We start from the raw sequence: 16,055 nt of genomic DNA, 5'->3' as shown, positions 1-16,055 counted from the left end.
GGGTCTTCAGATTCCAATGAAACTGTTGTGTCGCACACAGATCTAGAACACAACTTGTTCGCCCTTCTTTTCTCCTGTATCCTCAGCGAGCGTCGAAGCAGCCTCCGGCCTTGTCACACGCAAGAAGACTTATTACTAGCGACACATACGGCCTGTGTTAAATAGCGAATGGACGAGGTAGGTAGCGTATGCGAGGCGGCCTCTCAGCCTTCCCTTGGTTACGTGACACGCCTGACGAGACCTACTTTAGTCCTGAGGCCCTGTTCTTCTTGCCCATCGCCACTGGCTCTCCCGACGGCTCCCACTATCTGCCGCCAGCTTCCACCGTCTCTCCCTACCAATCCCTTTTCCCTCCCCCTGGAGCCTCTGCCCATCAACCCTGAAAGCATCCACTTTCCCCCACCCTATCGACCAGTGCCCCCTCTTTTCGCCATTCTGGCGCCTCTCCTGGTCCCTTCTTCGTTGACCGCCCCCTACTTTGTACGAGTTACTTCGTCGTAAATACACTTTCCCATCTCATTTAGCTACCTGTATTGACGTCCATCCAGCCTTGGCAGCGGTAACGAGCCTAAGAATTGCTGGTGACACGCAAGTCTCCCGCTACCATCTGCCTTTTTCCCACCATCCCTCTCCACCAACCTGCTCGCCTCGTTCTCAGCAATCCCTACCTTTTTTTTCTCACATTCAGCATTTTCATTTCTCGTATCCATCCCCCTCTTGTCCTTTCTCCCCTTTCCCGGCTCCTTTTTAAGTTTCTTATCGAGTTTCCTTTACAGCGGATCGAACTGTATCATCACCATCACCAACTGGCGACGAAATACGTCAAGCAGCATCCGCTGTCAGGTTAAGAGTCCCCTTTTTGTTGCCTCTCTCCTCTCGCCCCAAAGCGACCCTTTTTGCCGCCTTTTCCGCTCATCGCAACCACGAAACATTGAGCGCGTTGTCACGACCCAAAGGGCGACTTCTCCCCGTTTGGGGGATCGCCACGCAACAAACGGACACGTATTGAGAACCACAAACGTCACAAAAGTGCTACTTTGACGCGCTCCAAGACACTTGCTTTCTCCGTCGGGTCGTGTTTCCCGAGTCAAGGCGAAAGCTTCCACACGTAGCGCGTCAGCTGTCGACCCTTTTCACCTCCGTTTACCCTCTTTCAACAATGACTGTTGTACCGACGACGATGGCCGACGACGATACTCTCTATGCGGCTGTCGCGGCCTTCATCACGCCGCTTGCCGTCTCGACCGATTCCACTGCGACTATCGTTGCATCGCGCAACGCGGCCGACCATGTCCACCTTCCCGGCCAGGACTCGGCTGCGAAAAAGTACCTGGAATCAGAGATATCGTCTTTGATTCGCCGGATACACGAGCTCGAGTCCCGGGCCATCTGCAATACAAACGGATCGGTCTTTTCTAGCTCTGCGTTCCCCGACACGCCCAACGAGGCGGCCGATTCGCTTTTTGGCGATGACGGCCATACGCCTTCGTCTACGGCAAGCGCTACTGCCAGCAAGAGCAGCAGCACCATTGCGACGACCATGCCCCCGGTCGCGTCTGTTGCGTCGCGCATGGCCCAGACGATGTCGGCCTCGGACAACGCGCACGGCAGCTTCAGCGAAGATCACCTAACCCCGCCCACTGGACCACTGACGGATGAGGCCCTCGCTGGTCTGCGCGAGCACGTCGACGACCAATCCAAGCTTCTCGACACGCAGCGCCAGGAGCTGGCTGGCGTCAATGCACAGCTTTTGGAGCAGAAGAGCCTGCAGGAGCGCACGCTGCAGCTTCTTGAGCAGCAACGCGTCGCCACGTTGGAGCGGGAGTTGTGGAAGCACCAGAAGGCCAACGAGGCCTTCCAGAAGGCGCTCCGCGAGATCGGTGAGATCGTCACGGCCGTCGCGCGCGGTGACCTGTCCAAGAAGGTCCGCATGAACACCGTGGAAATGGACCCCGAAATCACCACGTTCAAGCGCACCATCAACACGATGATGGACCAGCTGCAAGTCTTCTCCAGCGAAGTGTCCCGTGTGGCCCGTGAAGTCGGTACCGAAGGTATACTCGGCGGCCAGGCTCAAATCCAGGGCGTCGACGGCACCTGGAAGGAGCTGACCGACAACGTCAACATCATGGCCCAGAACCTGACGGACCAGGTGCGCGAAATCGCGTCTGTGACCACGGCTGTCGCGTTCGGTGATCTCACCAAGAAGATTGAGCGCCCGGCGCGCGGTGAGATCCTGCAACTGCAACAAACCATCAACACCATGGTGGACCAGCTCCGGACGTTCGCGTCCGAAGTGACCCGCGTCGCCCGCGATGTCGGTACCGAGGGCATGCTCGGAGGCCAAGCAGACGTGGAGGGTGTGAAGGGCATGTGGAACGAACTTACCGTGAACGTCAACGCCATGGCAAACAACTTGACTACTCAAGTGCGTGATATTATCAAAGTCACAACAGCGGTCGCCAAGGGTGACCTGACACAGAAGGTGCAGGCCGAGTGCCGCGGCGAGATCTTCGAGCTCAAGAAAACGATCAACTCCATGGTCGACCAGCTCCAGCAATTCGCGCGCGAGGTCACCAAGATCGCCCGCGAGGTCGGTACCGAAGGTCGCCTTGGCGGCCAGGCCACGGTCCACGATGTCGAGGGCACGTGGCGCGATCTGACCGAGAATGTCAACGGCATGGCTATGAACCTGACAACGCAAGTGCGCGAGATCGCCAAGGTCACAACAGCCGTAGCCAAGGGCGACCTCACGAAGAAGATCGGCGTAGAGGTGCGCGGCGAAATCCTGGATCTCAAAAACACCATCAACACCATGGTGGACCGTCTTGGCACGTTCGCCTTTGAGGTCAGCAAGGTGGCGCGTGAAGTCGGCACGGACGGTACGCTCGGCGGCCAGGCGCAAGTCGACAACGTGGAGGGCAAGTGGAAGGACCTCACCGAAAACGTGAACACCATGGCGTCCAACCTGACGTCCCAGGTGCGCAACATCTCCAACGTGACGCAGGCCATCGCCAACGGTGACATGTCGCGCAAGATCGACGTCGAGGCCAAGGGCGAGATCTTGATTCTCAAGGAAACCATCAACAACATGGTTGACCGGCTGTCCGTCTTCTGCAACGAAGTGCAGCGCGTGGCCAAGGACGTGGGTGTGGACGGCATCATGGGTGGTCAAGCCGACATTGCTGGCCTCAAGGGCCGCTGGAAGGAAATCACGACGGACGTCAATACCATGGCCAACAACTTGACGGCCCAGGTGCGCGCCTTTGGCGACATCACCAACGCCGCGACAGACGGCGACTTTACGAAACTCGTCGAGGTGGAGGCGTCGGGCGAAATGGACGAGCTGAAGAAGAAGATCAACCAGATGGTGTACAACCTCCGCGATGGTATTCAGCGCAACACGCAGGCTCGTGAGGCGGCCGAGCTGGCCAACAAGACCAAGTCCGAGTTCCTCGCCAACATGTCCCACGAGATCCGAACGCCCATGAACGGCATTATCGGCATGACGCAGCTGACGCTCGACACCGACCTGACGCAGTACCAGCGCGAAATGCTCAACATTGTCAACAACCTCGCAAACAGCTTACTGACGATCATTGACGACATTCTGGATCTGTCCAAGATCGAGGCCCGCCGTATGGTCATTGAGGAGATCCCGTACACGCTGCGCGGCACCGTCTTCAACGCCCTCAAGACGCTCGCCGTCAAGGCCAACGAGAAGTTCCTGGACCTCACCTTCCACGTCGACAGCTCTGTGCCCGACCATGTTGTTGGCGACTCCTTCCGTCTCCGCCAGATCATCCTGAACCTGGTCGGCAACGCCATCAAGTTCACCGAACGCGGCGAGGTCAGCCTCACCATCCGCAAGGCCAGCCAGGTCCACTGCAACGTCGATGAATACGCCATTGAGTTTGTCGTCTCCGACACGGGCATCGGCATCCCGGCCGACAAGCTGGACCTGATTTTCGACACATTCCAGCAGGCCGACGGCTCCATGACGCGCAAGTTCGGCGGCACGGGTCTTGGTCTTTCCATTTCCAAGCGCCTCGTCAGCCTCATGGGCGGTGACGTGTGGGTCAAGAGCGAGTACGGCAAGGGCAGCTCGTTCTACTTCACGTGCGTGGTGCGCCTCGCCGAGAACGATGTCGCGCTCATCCACAAGCAGCTCAACCCGTACCGTGGCCACCAAGTCCTGTTCATTGACAAGGGCCTCAACCCTGTCAGCGACCAAATCGTCACCATGCTCGGCACGCTGGGCCTCGTGCCCGTTGTTGTCGACTCGGAGCGCAATCCTTCGCTGGCCCAAGCGCGCGCCAAGGGCTCGCCACCCAAGGACGTCATTATCGTTGTCGACTCGCTCGAGACTGCGCGCCGGCTGCAATCCATCAATAAGTTTGAATATGTGCCCATCGTGCTCCTCGCGCCCGTCGTGCACGTCAGCCTCAAGTCTTGCATTGAGCTGGGCGTGACGTCGTTCATGACCACGCCCTGCAAGCTCATCGACCTTGCCAACGGTATGGTGCCGGCCCTGGAGAACCGTGCCACGCCTTCGCTGGCGGACAACACCAAGTCGTTTGAGATTCTACTGGCCGAGGACAACACGGTCAACCAACGCCTTGCGGTCAAGATCCTGGAGAAGTACCACCACGTAGTCACCGTCGTCGGCAACGGCGAGGAGGCTGTGGAGGCCGTCAAGCGCCGCAACTTTGACGTCATCCTGATGGACGTGCAGATGCCCATCATGGGCGGCTTCGAGGCCACCAGCAAGATTCGCGAATACGAACGCAACCTGGGCGGCACCCAGCGCACACCCATCATCGCCCTCACCGCCCATGCTATGATGGGCGATCGCGAGAAGTGTATTCAAGCCCAGATGGACGAGTATCTGTCCAAGCCGCTGCAGCAGAACCATCTCATTGAGACCATCCTCAAGTGCGCGACCCTCGGTGGCGCGCTGCTCGAGAAAAACCGCGAGCGCGAGCTGGCGCGGCAGTCCGACCAGAAGGGCGGCTCCAATGCAGCCACCGCTGCGTCGTCCCCCAGCACCGCGGCTTCGCCCTCGGCTCTGTCCCTCCGCCCGCAAATCAACCGCGCCACCACCGTGACCGATGCCGCAAATGCCTCCATGGCCGCCGCCGCCGCGACCGCCGCCGCGGACGTGCACAATGCGCAGCACGGTAAGGATGCACAAAGCCAAGCCGAGACCATTTCAAGGGCAAGCAGATGATAGGGACAAGGACCTCCACTTGTTTCCCTTCTTCCTCCCTCTGTCTTGTGTTCTCAAAACAACCGAGATATGCTAACATTTCCTTTTTTTTGGCAGCTTCTTCGCGCGCATAGTAGCTAATAAGCTTCCACCGAGAGGAGTTTACATGCAACGGTTTACCTACGATGTTCTCAACTAAACTACCTCTCCACGGCGTGTTCTCTACAAACAACTCATCTTTCTATTTTTGTCTTTTATGGCTTTTCATCTGGCACCCCTTGGTGACCGTTGGGTGACATACTCACGTTGATTCTGGGCTATCGGTATTTCTGGGCTTCATATTTCTTGTTGAAGCGTGCTTCTTTCCATCATGTGGAGGGGAGAGAAGGGGAACGAGGAAATAAAGACTAACGTCTTTATTATCTACTCTACCCTCTGGAGACTTAAGGGAAGCGAGACATGATCGCATCATATTTTGGCGTTTACGATATTGTTTGTCTTTTTTATTTCTTGACGTTTTTCATGCTGTTGAGATTTAAATCTCTGCGTCCCGTATCTCATGTTATGTCCTCTTTGTTTTATTTCCTCTCTACGACGTATAATATGTGCCAAACAGCCATTGGCCCCGCGATGGTTTTTCAAATTTATTTCACTGTTTTGATTGTATACTACGCGAATCGTTACAAATGTATGGAAAGAAACGTAGCCATACGTGTGAACCATTGCATTTCGAGGGGACAAGTTAAGCGGAAGGCACCCAAAGAGCTTCCTGCAAACCACTCACTCTACGGTCCGTGTTGATGTAAAAAAAATTATGTGCCACGTGTATCAATGATGCCCGATCCAATCCAAATCTATGCGTGTTAATAAAAGCAACCCGGCGAGAGCCACCAAGATCAAACATGTAGACCTGTCCTGTGTCTCTCAATACTCTCCAGTTTGCTCAACCCGATTATTTCTTGCCCTCTTGTGATGCAGTGTCTCGCCCTCCGGCTGCCTCTCTACCTTGTTCTTGCTCGTCGTCCCTAGTCGCGTCCAGGTCCTCTTCGGACATGCCCATGGACGACAGTAGCTCTTCTAGCTTGGCCTCGAAGGCTTGGAGCTCACGCTCGAGCTTGTCAGCGGCTCGTTCTCCTCTATAGTGTGCATCATGTTAGTTTCTGTCTCTTGCATTTCTCCTCTCCACGTGTTTACCTTCTCTTGGTCGTGGGTTCGATGCCCCATCCCTCGAGCTAATATGAGCTCCAACGGGCACGACCAAGCATGGCCGCCACTTGCTTGCCCAGATGCAAACGGTCTGAACCCGAAATATCTTGCGCAGCCAAAAGATGATCAAAAGGCTGCCGCGGCCCCTGTCAGAGCGACCCAAAATGTGGCAGAAGCTGGTTCCTGCTTCGAGGTCTTGGCTACGCCTCGTTTGCCACTTTAGCACATGCGAGAGATAGGTCCATGACCGGGCCCAAGGACATGGGTCGACTTTTGAGGAACGTCAAGAACAATAGAAAAACATTGGCACAAACGGGGTAGGATCCGCAAAGTAGTTCTTGGAGCGAATCGAGGTGATGGCCCCATCATGACACCAGACCCTTGGATGATGGTCCTCGAAGCGGGTCACGGGATTGCTGTTCGGATCCTGGGGAAAAAAGACGCACTGGCAATATGACGTGGGGTTGTCAAAAAGGTACCTTGGAGATTCTCCATTGGGATTGTGAAAACGGCCGAAAGCAAAAATGTCCCTGGCACGAGACTCGCAAAACACGCAAAGCACGCAAAACACGCAAAACTCGAGGAATTCGGCCTTGCAAAAGGACCCTCGAAGGCGGAGGACGGCTCGTGAGAGCTTTGGGTGTCTTCGCCCAAGGAGCTAGATCGGTTGACGGGGGCGTAAAGGGTCAAAGGCAGGAATGAGGGAATTCAATGCAATGGACGACAAAAATGCAAGTGTAGAGCAGGTACTTTTGGAGAGGGTCACCATTCAGAACAAAAATGAGTAGAAACGTCCCAAAATCGAACCACTCTGAAGCGTATTTTCCTTACCTGGACAGTTCTTCTAGGGCCTGCAAGGAACAGCAGAAATTAGTCAATGTAGAGGTAAGATGAGTTTGAGATACCAAGGCTCGGTGGCATAGGAAAGGGAAGGTAGAAAGGCTGCCGGTAGGGCTCAACTGGCAACATAAGAAGCACGGACAGGGTAACGTAATAAAACAAAGAGCTTATTGGAGTTGATGGAGAAAGTTGCGAGGGAGGGGGACAGGGCATTGGACACGTAATAACCATGGGCATCTGGAAGCGAAGCAGGATTCCGGGGCAGATGCGAGGGTATCAGGGTGACGACATAGGCAAGACGAGTCAACACAGCACAGAGGTAGTGAAGAGACAAAGATGGAAAAAAACAAGCAATGAAATTGAGGAAGCAAAGTGCAAGTGGGTTACAAAAGGCATATGGGAGGAAGAGGGCATGGAATCAGCTGACCTGTGCTAGGCCCGCCCTTTGCGCAGCCACTGAGGTAGGAGGTTGGTCGTCGGGCGGCAGCGACGATGATGTTGTGGATGGAGCGGCATCTGCTGCCAGGCGAGCGTGCTGTTGATCAGCATTGTGCTCTTGCTGCTGCTGGCCGTCGGCCGCCTTGTCGGCGTCGTCGGTGGCCATGGCGCAGGGCGTTATTCGCTTTCTCTTTCTCCTTCTATCTGCGGCTGCCGGTGTTGAGCAACTATTGTCTGTTCTGTATGCCCGTGTTCCGTCATATGTCTTCCTCTTCCGTGGTGGACGCGAAGAGGCGATCTTCAACTTGATATTTTGATGTTCACCCGCCAATGTTGGAATATTGCTGTCAGAAGGCCTAGCTATATGATTGGCTGGACACTTTTGTACGGCAAGCCCGTTGGAGTCCACAGAACGATATAGTGTGCAGACCTACTTGCACGGTGCAATTGACACGGCTGAAATACCTCGTGATGTACACGTCGAAGAATGAAAAGAAACGCTGACGAAATTCTACCACCGCGAGGGATGCATCAGAAGCATGGGAAACGCCGGGAAAGCAGTGTGTATAAGAGTACGTGCCCCATGAAGGATGGAAAGCCCCATATCAACAACCGAAACTGGGAGAGGATATCTCGATATGAAATATTCGGAACATGAAGTCGAAATATGAAATATGACGAGGGTGGCGGGGCCACGAAGCAAGGCAGGCTGGGCCACAAATTGACAAAGTTACACCCGTGAGAAAAGCTTGAAGCCAATATGGCGAAGGGGGGAAACCTTGTTTAAAGGCCGGGAAAGCTTGACAGTCACCAAGACGAGCCTCCTTAGTACGGCGTACACATGTCACAAAGTGTACTTTATCTGTGTTCGATGCGCCGAACAGAGTCATAAGGAGTACAGAGCAGCAGTCATGAAGGAGGCAGGGCCACCGACATACTACTTACTGTCCTTGCCGTTCATCCTGTGATTTGCAACCGAGATCAAGTAAGATTCCACGAGATCGAGAAGCCAATGTCGCCTAGATGCATGCCGTTCGCTCCTGCCCTAGCGCACAGGGTCAACGGCACAATAAAAGCACGCGTACGCATTTCGCTGAAGCCTCTTTCGTATGCTATTTATTTCTTCCATGTCTGGTGCACAGGCACCCCTGGAAGAAAAAGCAAATAAGGCCTGGTATTAAGCCAGGACGATGGGATAGCAAGGGGGCGTGTAATTAAGGACAACCAGCCAGCAAGTTTATTGTGCCTGGCTTTAGGGGGCGTATGAATACGAAAAGGGAAGTGGGGGTGGGCCACGATGAGGAAAGGGGGAAACATGCCTGAGCCCAAATCGTACGATTTCTGCAGAGTGGTTCATCCACGCGCGACAGGGACTTTCTTTCTTTCTTTTCCGTTTTTTTTTGCGAAAAACGGAAAGTTAATACGAAAAATAAATCAATGGAATTTAACAGCACCAACGCCAAAACCACAGAAGCGAAGAAAGGGCAGGAAAAGACGGGAAAAGACACGTACAGAGTAAAGAGCGTGTTCATCTTTTCGTACGGGTGCAAGTACTTTTTGTATGGTCCACACATATACGCTATACATCCCGAACGAAGTGGGAGAGTGATTCGGAAACGTCTCGCGAGATGCATACCGAGATCGCCGGGCCTGGCCCCCCGTCCAGTTTTTCCTCTTCCCCTGTGTACGGTGCAATCCGTACTCAGGTCGGATTCTCGGCAGAATCGCATGTTTTCCAACTGCCAAGGCGTGGCATTTTCCTGCAATTCTCATCTCCAGACATGGGATTTTGTACTTTTCGTGCCACCTCCCACCACACTGTGCCGGATGAAGATACACCCCTCCCCCCTGTCATTTTGTTCCAGATGATGGTTAACGTCCATGGCTGCAAAAAAAGGCCAGCCATCATGTCATAAGTGTACTTTTTGCTCTGCTGCCCTTGGAGTTGGAAATCTTCAGCTGGTGACATGAGGACTACTACCTTTCGACGTCGTGCCTTTGGTTCAACTATTTTTCTATTTTTCCCAGGAATGCTTCGCAAGTTACTTGCTAAACCTGTTCTCTTTCGCGGAGGGCGAGCCTAAAGAAAATATATGATAAATCCAATACAAGTGTATCAATTTACAGCCGAGCTTGTGTCCGTCCACAATTTTGACAACCTACACGAGTCAGTCTGACATGCTGCACGATACGTCGTTCGCCTGTCTTGCCAATGTCGATTTAATGGACAGTTACACTTGTGGCTGCCTGCCTGTTGAAACAATCCGTTAGGTGTCAACTTGTCGCCGCCCATCCAGCCAATTGCAGTCGGCACCCAAATCACCTTCCAGCGCGTCGGCCATTGACGTCTTTTCGATTCCAATGCAAAATCGTTGGCTCGGGCTGTTTCTCCGCCTCTTTCTTTGACCAGTCCGGCGTCGACTATGAATCTCACCAGCTTGCTTGTTACCCACTCACCCTGCCTCTGCCCTGGCTGCCCTGGCGTGTGTCTCTTTTGTTACCATTGCCCCGAATTCCGGCAGTTGTGCTGGCCCTGCAATAATATACAACAGCATCGCTCTTCTCCATCGTAGACTCTAGCCTTGCTCCCCGAACTCGCAACGAGGCACAAAATGCTGAGAGGCACCTGCAAAACTGAGACGATAAAGTAATGGTGATCGGCCTCGATCCTTCTTTTCCATCCCCAGGCTCCTGTTTCTCTTTTTCGCGACTACACTTGCGGCGCAAAACCCCCGTCTAGTGCGTTTTGATTGGCTGATCTGACCCCATCGACGCTTCGAAATCGTACGTTTTTTTCTGAAGCTCCCACACTTGCAGGCCTCACCCCTCCCCCCTGGTGTTTCTTGGGTCCCAAGTCTCCATGTCTTTTGCTCGATTATGCTTTTTCCCATTCTGTACTTCTGTACGGAATATTTGTGTCGCTTGCTGTTTTCGTTCTTCTCTTCTCTTGCCGAGATTTCACCAGGCCTGTTCTGTCGTGCCGTTAGACAGGATCGCTCTGTGGAGTACAGAGAACTTGTTACACATTGCTTCCCCCCTGCCTTTTGTTTCTTTCTTGTTCTTGGCGCCCTCTGTGAACGAGAAAAGACGAGACCAAACTGCCAAACACGTTACGACGTACTCTGTAGAGATGCTGCAGCTTCCATTCTGGTCTTTTTTCTCACACTTTGTTTCCCGTTCTGGGATATGTACGATGTACTCTCTCAAGGAAAGAAGTACCTTTTAGTATCCACAATGTCACGGTCGTTCCTTCCCTTGCTGCACTCCGCATCCGACCGTCTTGCTCACAACAGTGGCTTTGTCCCTGTTCCTGGCGAGCATAAAGCATCAGCGTCCAGACTGCCTCTCCCATTTGTGGCCCACGCTCGCCGTCCCAACTCGACGATCCGTCACGTCAAGGGTGAGGCTAGTTTTGTTTCTGCTTGCCTCGTCAGTCTCTCGGCCCTTGGTCATTGCTCCTGCCTTCGGGACGACTGTCGTGTTCCTTCCCTCTCCTTCATCTTTGGGCAAAATGCTTAGATCAAGAAAGAACAGGACAGGCCTCGTCCGTCTGCTCTTTCCTGCTTTGGAGCTTTTCGATGTGCGCTTTCTGGTCTGTCCTCTCGCAACTTTGCATTTTACAGACCTCGCCGTAGCCAGTCCTCGCATTCTTATATTGTGGAAAATTTCACGTATTGACCTGGTGCTATTGAGTTTGTCCCATTGTTGTGTCCCTGTTAGCCGCGTATGACAGTAAGAGGGGCTCCCTGTTCGGTCCACCATGGTGGTGTGCATTCTCTGGACAACGTCAATAGCGGGAAGGAGGGCCCCATAGTGTTGTGCTGCCTCTTTCCTAAATTCGCTCTGCTCTGACCCGCTCCTGCCACTTACACCATCCACCACCACCTTTCTACTTCCTCCGCTGGCTGGCCCCAAAAAGGTCTCTCGTTCCTTACCAGTCATTCTCGTGCCATTTTCTAACACATTCATTCTTCTACATCTTTGGCGGAAATCGATTTCTGTACTTTAACGACACGCTGAGCCATTTCTCGGTCGACGACATTCTCTTTCTCGCTCCCTCTGATCGTCACCCTTCTCTACTTCACCACTCGCTCATCTCTGGCTCACATTAAGCCGACTGCGCAACGCTCTGCTTTCCACACGCCCGCTTCTACCAACATCGCCAACTCCATATCCCTGGCCTAGAGAGGCATCCAGCACTGCTCCTCCTCACCAGCAAGCGCACAACGTCGCCAATCTTCTTCTCCGTGCCTTCACACATCCCAGGGGCGGCTCCCAAGCGAAGTTGATTTCCAAACGTAAGTTCGCCGTTTTCATCGTACTCTGTTTCTGCCTCCACTCCAGTCCTCGCCCGGGGCGGCCACCATTGCATGCATCTCGGGACGTCGGCATCATGGCTCGTTGCTTCCACCCTTTTGTTTGGTCAAGCAAGGGCCGTTCTTTGTCAAAATTTAGAGCAGAACGCTTCATCCCAAGACGCCGGTATCCTCCCGAGCTGGTACCATTTCCTTGACCTCCATTGGGAGAGACGAGTTTCTTTCGTTTTCAGTGTGTCGTGCTCCATCTTCTCGACATTTCCGTCCACTTCTGCCTTGCTCGCTTTCTGTTTTTCCAATATCTGCACGCTCCACCGTCCTGCTTCGGTGAAGTAGATTACTTTACTTTATTCTACCCCCAGCGTTCACACTACCTCAATTTCCAACCTCTATTGCTCACCATTACCATCTGGTCAATGTCAACAGCCACACGCAGACACAGTCAAGTCGAACTCTATCGAAACTCCCATTCAATCGCTTCCACGGATCTATTTGTGCCCGCTAAATATTCCCCGGCGGCAACTGGCTATGTGAGGACTGGCATTGCTGTCGTTCTTGGCTCTGGAATATCTAGAGCCCTATATTCAGAATCTGCCCCCCTCCCTCACCCTCTTCGTCCATCGTTCTCTCTAACCTCTCGTCTTGATCGCCTTCCAATCCCTTCCATTCTTCCTCTCCTCCTGTGTTCTCCTGCCCGTCCCGGTGTGCCTTATTTTGTCTTTTGGCTCTTTGAATCTTTCGTGCGCGGATCGGACTTTGCTGACATCCCATGACTTTGTAGCCCATCCTCGGAGCGGCGCCAGTTACTTCCTCTTTTTTTTTTCTTTCCAACCCCGTCTGAGGACGAAATCTACCGCTTTCCATGGTCACAGAGACCTGGATAGAAGATTGACGACCGCAGCGGGCGCAAAAGCCGAGGCCAACATGTCACAACGCTTAGAAGACGAGCTTGAAGAGCTCCAATTAACACAGTACTACGACGCGTTTGTAGACCAAGGCTTTGACTCCTGGGAGACGCTTCTCGACATCACAGAGTCCGATCTGTATGGTTTCTCTCCTTCGCCGTTGGCTGTCTTTATCGTATCGACAGCGCACTAATCTTCACATTCTTACAGGGACGCCCTTGGAGTCAAGCTTGGCCACCGCCGGGTAAGAACGACTTTTCTGTGTTTGCTCTGCTATCGTCGGCCAACTAACGATTGCTTTGTTCCAGAAACTACAACGGCGGATTGCAAACTATCGCGGTGTCGCCCAGGACGTCTCTCTTGTTTCACCCACTCGCACGCCCGGAGAAGACTCATCAAGAACAGACTCCACAACGAAGCAAGAGGCGCCTTCAAACTTCAATCTCGACAGCCGTGGTGCAGTCCCCGGTGTCCTCGCAAAGCGGAAGTACCGGAGACACCCTAAAGTGCGTATCCATGGTCACAAAATACCATGTCCATATCCATTGTGTGACCACTTACTAACAGGAGAAATAGCCAGACGAGAACGCACCAGAACGTCCGCCGTCCGCCTACGTACTCTTTTCGAACAGTGCGTTGACCATCACATATATGTCCTCGTCGAAAGAGGTGCGGTTACTAACACACTTCGACAGAAATAAGAGAGGATCTGAAGGGCAAGAACCTATCGTTTACGGAAATCGCCAAGCATGTCGGCGAAAACTGGCAGGGTCTGACTGCGGCCGAGCGTGAGCCCTTTGAGACGCAAGCTCAACTCGCCAAGGGCAAGTACAACCAAGACTTGGCCGAGTACAAGAAGACCGACGAATACAAGCAGTACATGGTGTACCTGCAGGATTTCAAGGCCAAGCATGGCGGCAATCAGACCCAAGGTGTGTCTTACTTCTTCCCTGCTACCGATATGCATCGATCTTGAAAAGGAACCAAAAAGGAAAAGCGAGAAGCAGAAAAATAAACAGAAAAGCTAGGGATTGGTTGTTTTCTCGCAGCATTTTGATTCAGCAAAAAATACCCATTCTATTTTGAAATGGAATACTATTTGTTGTCTTACTGCGAGAGGAGGCACAGATGGATGCAGTCTGCTCTGTTTCCCCTCTCCTTGGCCTCTACCAAGAATACTTTCTGTTGTTGTTTTATAATAGCTTGCCTGCTTAACTTTTCCTGCTTGCTTTCTCCATTTCTGATTACATATATCTAACACCGTGTGCCCTGTTTTCCCTGGTTTAGACAACAATGCATTCAAGCGGATCAAGCTCGCTGATTTCAGCACCACGAACACGCCCATGCTCGACGGTAGATTTGCGTCTCCTCCCACAGCGCAACACCACCCTGACCACGGCCGCAGCCTACATGAACGCCACATCAAGCGTAACAGCGAGGGATTGAATGACCACGGCTCCCAGTACGGTAGCGAAAGTTCCCGCGACATCGACAGCCACCACGCCAGTGGAAAACGCCACATTAGATCCACTGCCTCTGGTTCTGACTGTCAATACTCGGCCTCGCCCTCGCCTGGACTGATGCACTCCCCGACGCCTCTCAGCCACCGAAAGAACGACGACGCTCACAGCCACGATGCTCACTCGTACCGCTCGCCCTCGTCGCGCCCAGCCAGCCGGAGTCCTCACGCTCATACCGCAACGGTGCTCCCGCCAAGCCATGGCCAATCGACGGCAATCCGACGCAGTGAGAGCGGTGGCAGCGCCCATATGGGCCTGCCTTCTCTGTCACGTATGTTCCACGATAATAGACACTCGCACTCGCCAACAACCATTGGCTCAATGTCGGGACCAAGACCGGATACTGGAAGCAACAGCCCCGGCATGGCTCCGCACAGCAACCACATGATGGTCAGCAGCAGCAGTGCCAGCAGCGCAAGCAACGTTAGCAATGGATCAGGCACTTCGTCGTACTCGACAGCCAGCAGCAACAGAAGTGGCAGCTACCCGCGCACACCACTCGAAAGCTCGATGCCAATCCACACCCTGCTCTCAGATACCAGCAAGACCCTCTCGCCGACGTCGCCACACAAATCATCTGCGTCGTCCTATCGTGCCCAGCCGTATTCGCAATCCAGCTGGCAGCATCCTTTGAGGCCGCCATCTCTAACATCGTGGAACTACCTGCAAGCGAAGTTACCGACGGAGCATGGACCGGTAGACAAGACCTCGCTGTAGATAACATATCCCGGCAGCCGGCCAGTTCTCAGTACTACCGGTCGTAAAGAACGGCTTTCACGTTTTTCTTCCGTCTCATGTCTAAAGCCCCTTTTCTTTACTTCTTGTTTCGAATTGTCGGTACGAACGACACACTTTCATTTGCTTTTCTTTTCTCGGTTTTCACGAACGGCCGTTTCCAAGACAAAACGGGGTTTCTGTCTTGATTTTGTTTCACTACTCGTTGTTTCCGTCCTTCGACTCCTTTTCTTTTTAGTCTTTTCTCGATTTTTTTTTATTTTTTTTTTTCACTTTCACGCGCTTCTGGTCATATGTAACAGATAACAGGCAAAAAATGGAACGGGGAGTGGTGCATCTAGGTTCATTGTTTTTCTCGTCATCTACGGCCATCGGATTGGGTCAACGCAAGGAAAGGGGGCACAGGGCATAGGGCAACCATCATGTGCATTGTACATGAGCACACGGCATTTTTCATGTTCATCTAGGGAAGGGATAGGGATCACTTTGCATGGCCTCGAACATGCAAAACAAGGATGGGCACCAGCTGCTCGCCCCAGTAGATTACATTCCTACACATATTATGCGTGTCTAGACAGTCAAAATCAAATACGTGACAACGCGAAGATTCGCAGTTGACACGACATATAGAAATAAAACATAAATCCAAATATCTCTTTGATAAGTATTTTTATGAAGAAATGTTTTCTCGTAAATAAATTAAACGCAGGTCTTTTTAATTTCGATTCTTATTTATTTTTGTAAAGAAAAAAAGGTAATATTATTTTACTCGTCATGAACATGTTATAAAATCAATTACTAATTTTATTCATAACACTTATAATGAAGAAAATCAATACTGGAATACTGGCCTAATATAAACCAACATACGAGAACTCGATAACTC

General features: G+C 52.7%; 3 protein-coding genes across 3 annotated transcripts; 2 read left to right on the top strand and 1 right to left on the bottom strand.

The window, feature by feature from the left end:
- Positions 1–1,159: 1,159 nt before the first annotated feature.
- SPBR_04564 (uncharacterized protein) lies at positions 1,160–5,230 on the top strand (the record flags this gene model as incomplete). The annotated part of the gene is made up of 1 exon (XM_040762841.1): positions 1,160–5,230. The coding sequence occupies one exon, from the start codon at positions 1,160–1,162 to the stop codon at positions 5,228–5,230; it is 4,071 nt and encodes a 1,356-aa protein (XP_040615641.1).
- A 931-nt stretch (positions 5,231–6,161) lies between these two features.
- SPBR_08925 (uncharacterized protein) lies at positions 6,162–7,859 on the bottom strand (the record flags this gene model as incomplete). Its single annotated transcript, XM_040767051.1, has 3 exons — positions 6,162–6,345; positions 7,247–7,266; positions 7,683–7,859. 3 exons carry the CDS (start codon positions 7,857–7,859, stop codon positions 6,162–6,164), a joined length of 381 nt encoding a protein of 126 aa, XP_040615640.1.
- A 5,074-nt stretch (positions 7,860–12,933) lies between these two features.
- On the top strand, positions 12,934–15,151 carry SPBR_04745 (chromatin-associated protein; the record flags this gene model as incomplete). Its single annotated transcript, XM_040763022.1, has 6 exons — positions 12,934–13,052; positions 13,125–13,158; positions 13,223–13,420; positions 13,491–13,545; positions 13,610–13,846; positions 14,202–15,151. The coding sequence occupies 6 exons, from the start codon at positions 12,934–12,936 to the stop codon at positions 15,149–15,151; spliced, it is 1,593 nt and encodes a 530-aa protein (XP_040615639.1).
- Positions 15,152–16,055: the final 904 nt, after the last annotated feature.

Source organism: Sporothrix brasiliensis (genome assembly GCF_000820605.1).
Source record: "Sporothrix brasiliensis 5110 chromosome Unknown Cont21, whole genome shotgun sequence".
Classification (NCBI taxonomy): domain Eukaryota; kingdom Fungi; phylum Ascomycota; class Sordariomycetes; order Ophiostomatales; family Ophiostomataceae; genus Sporothrix; species Sporothrix brasiliensis.
Note: the sequence above shows the minus strand (reverse complement) of the source record. Positions and strands in the feature narration are given on the sequence as shown.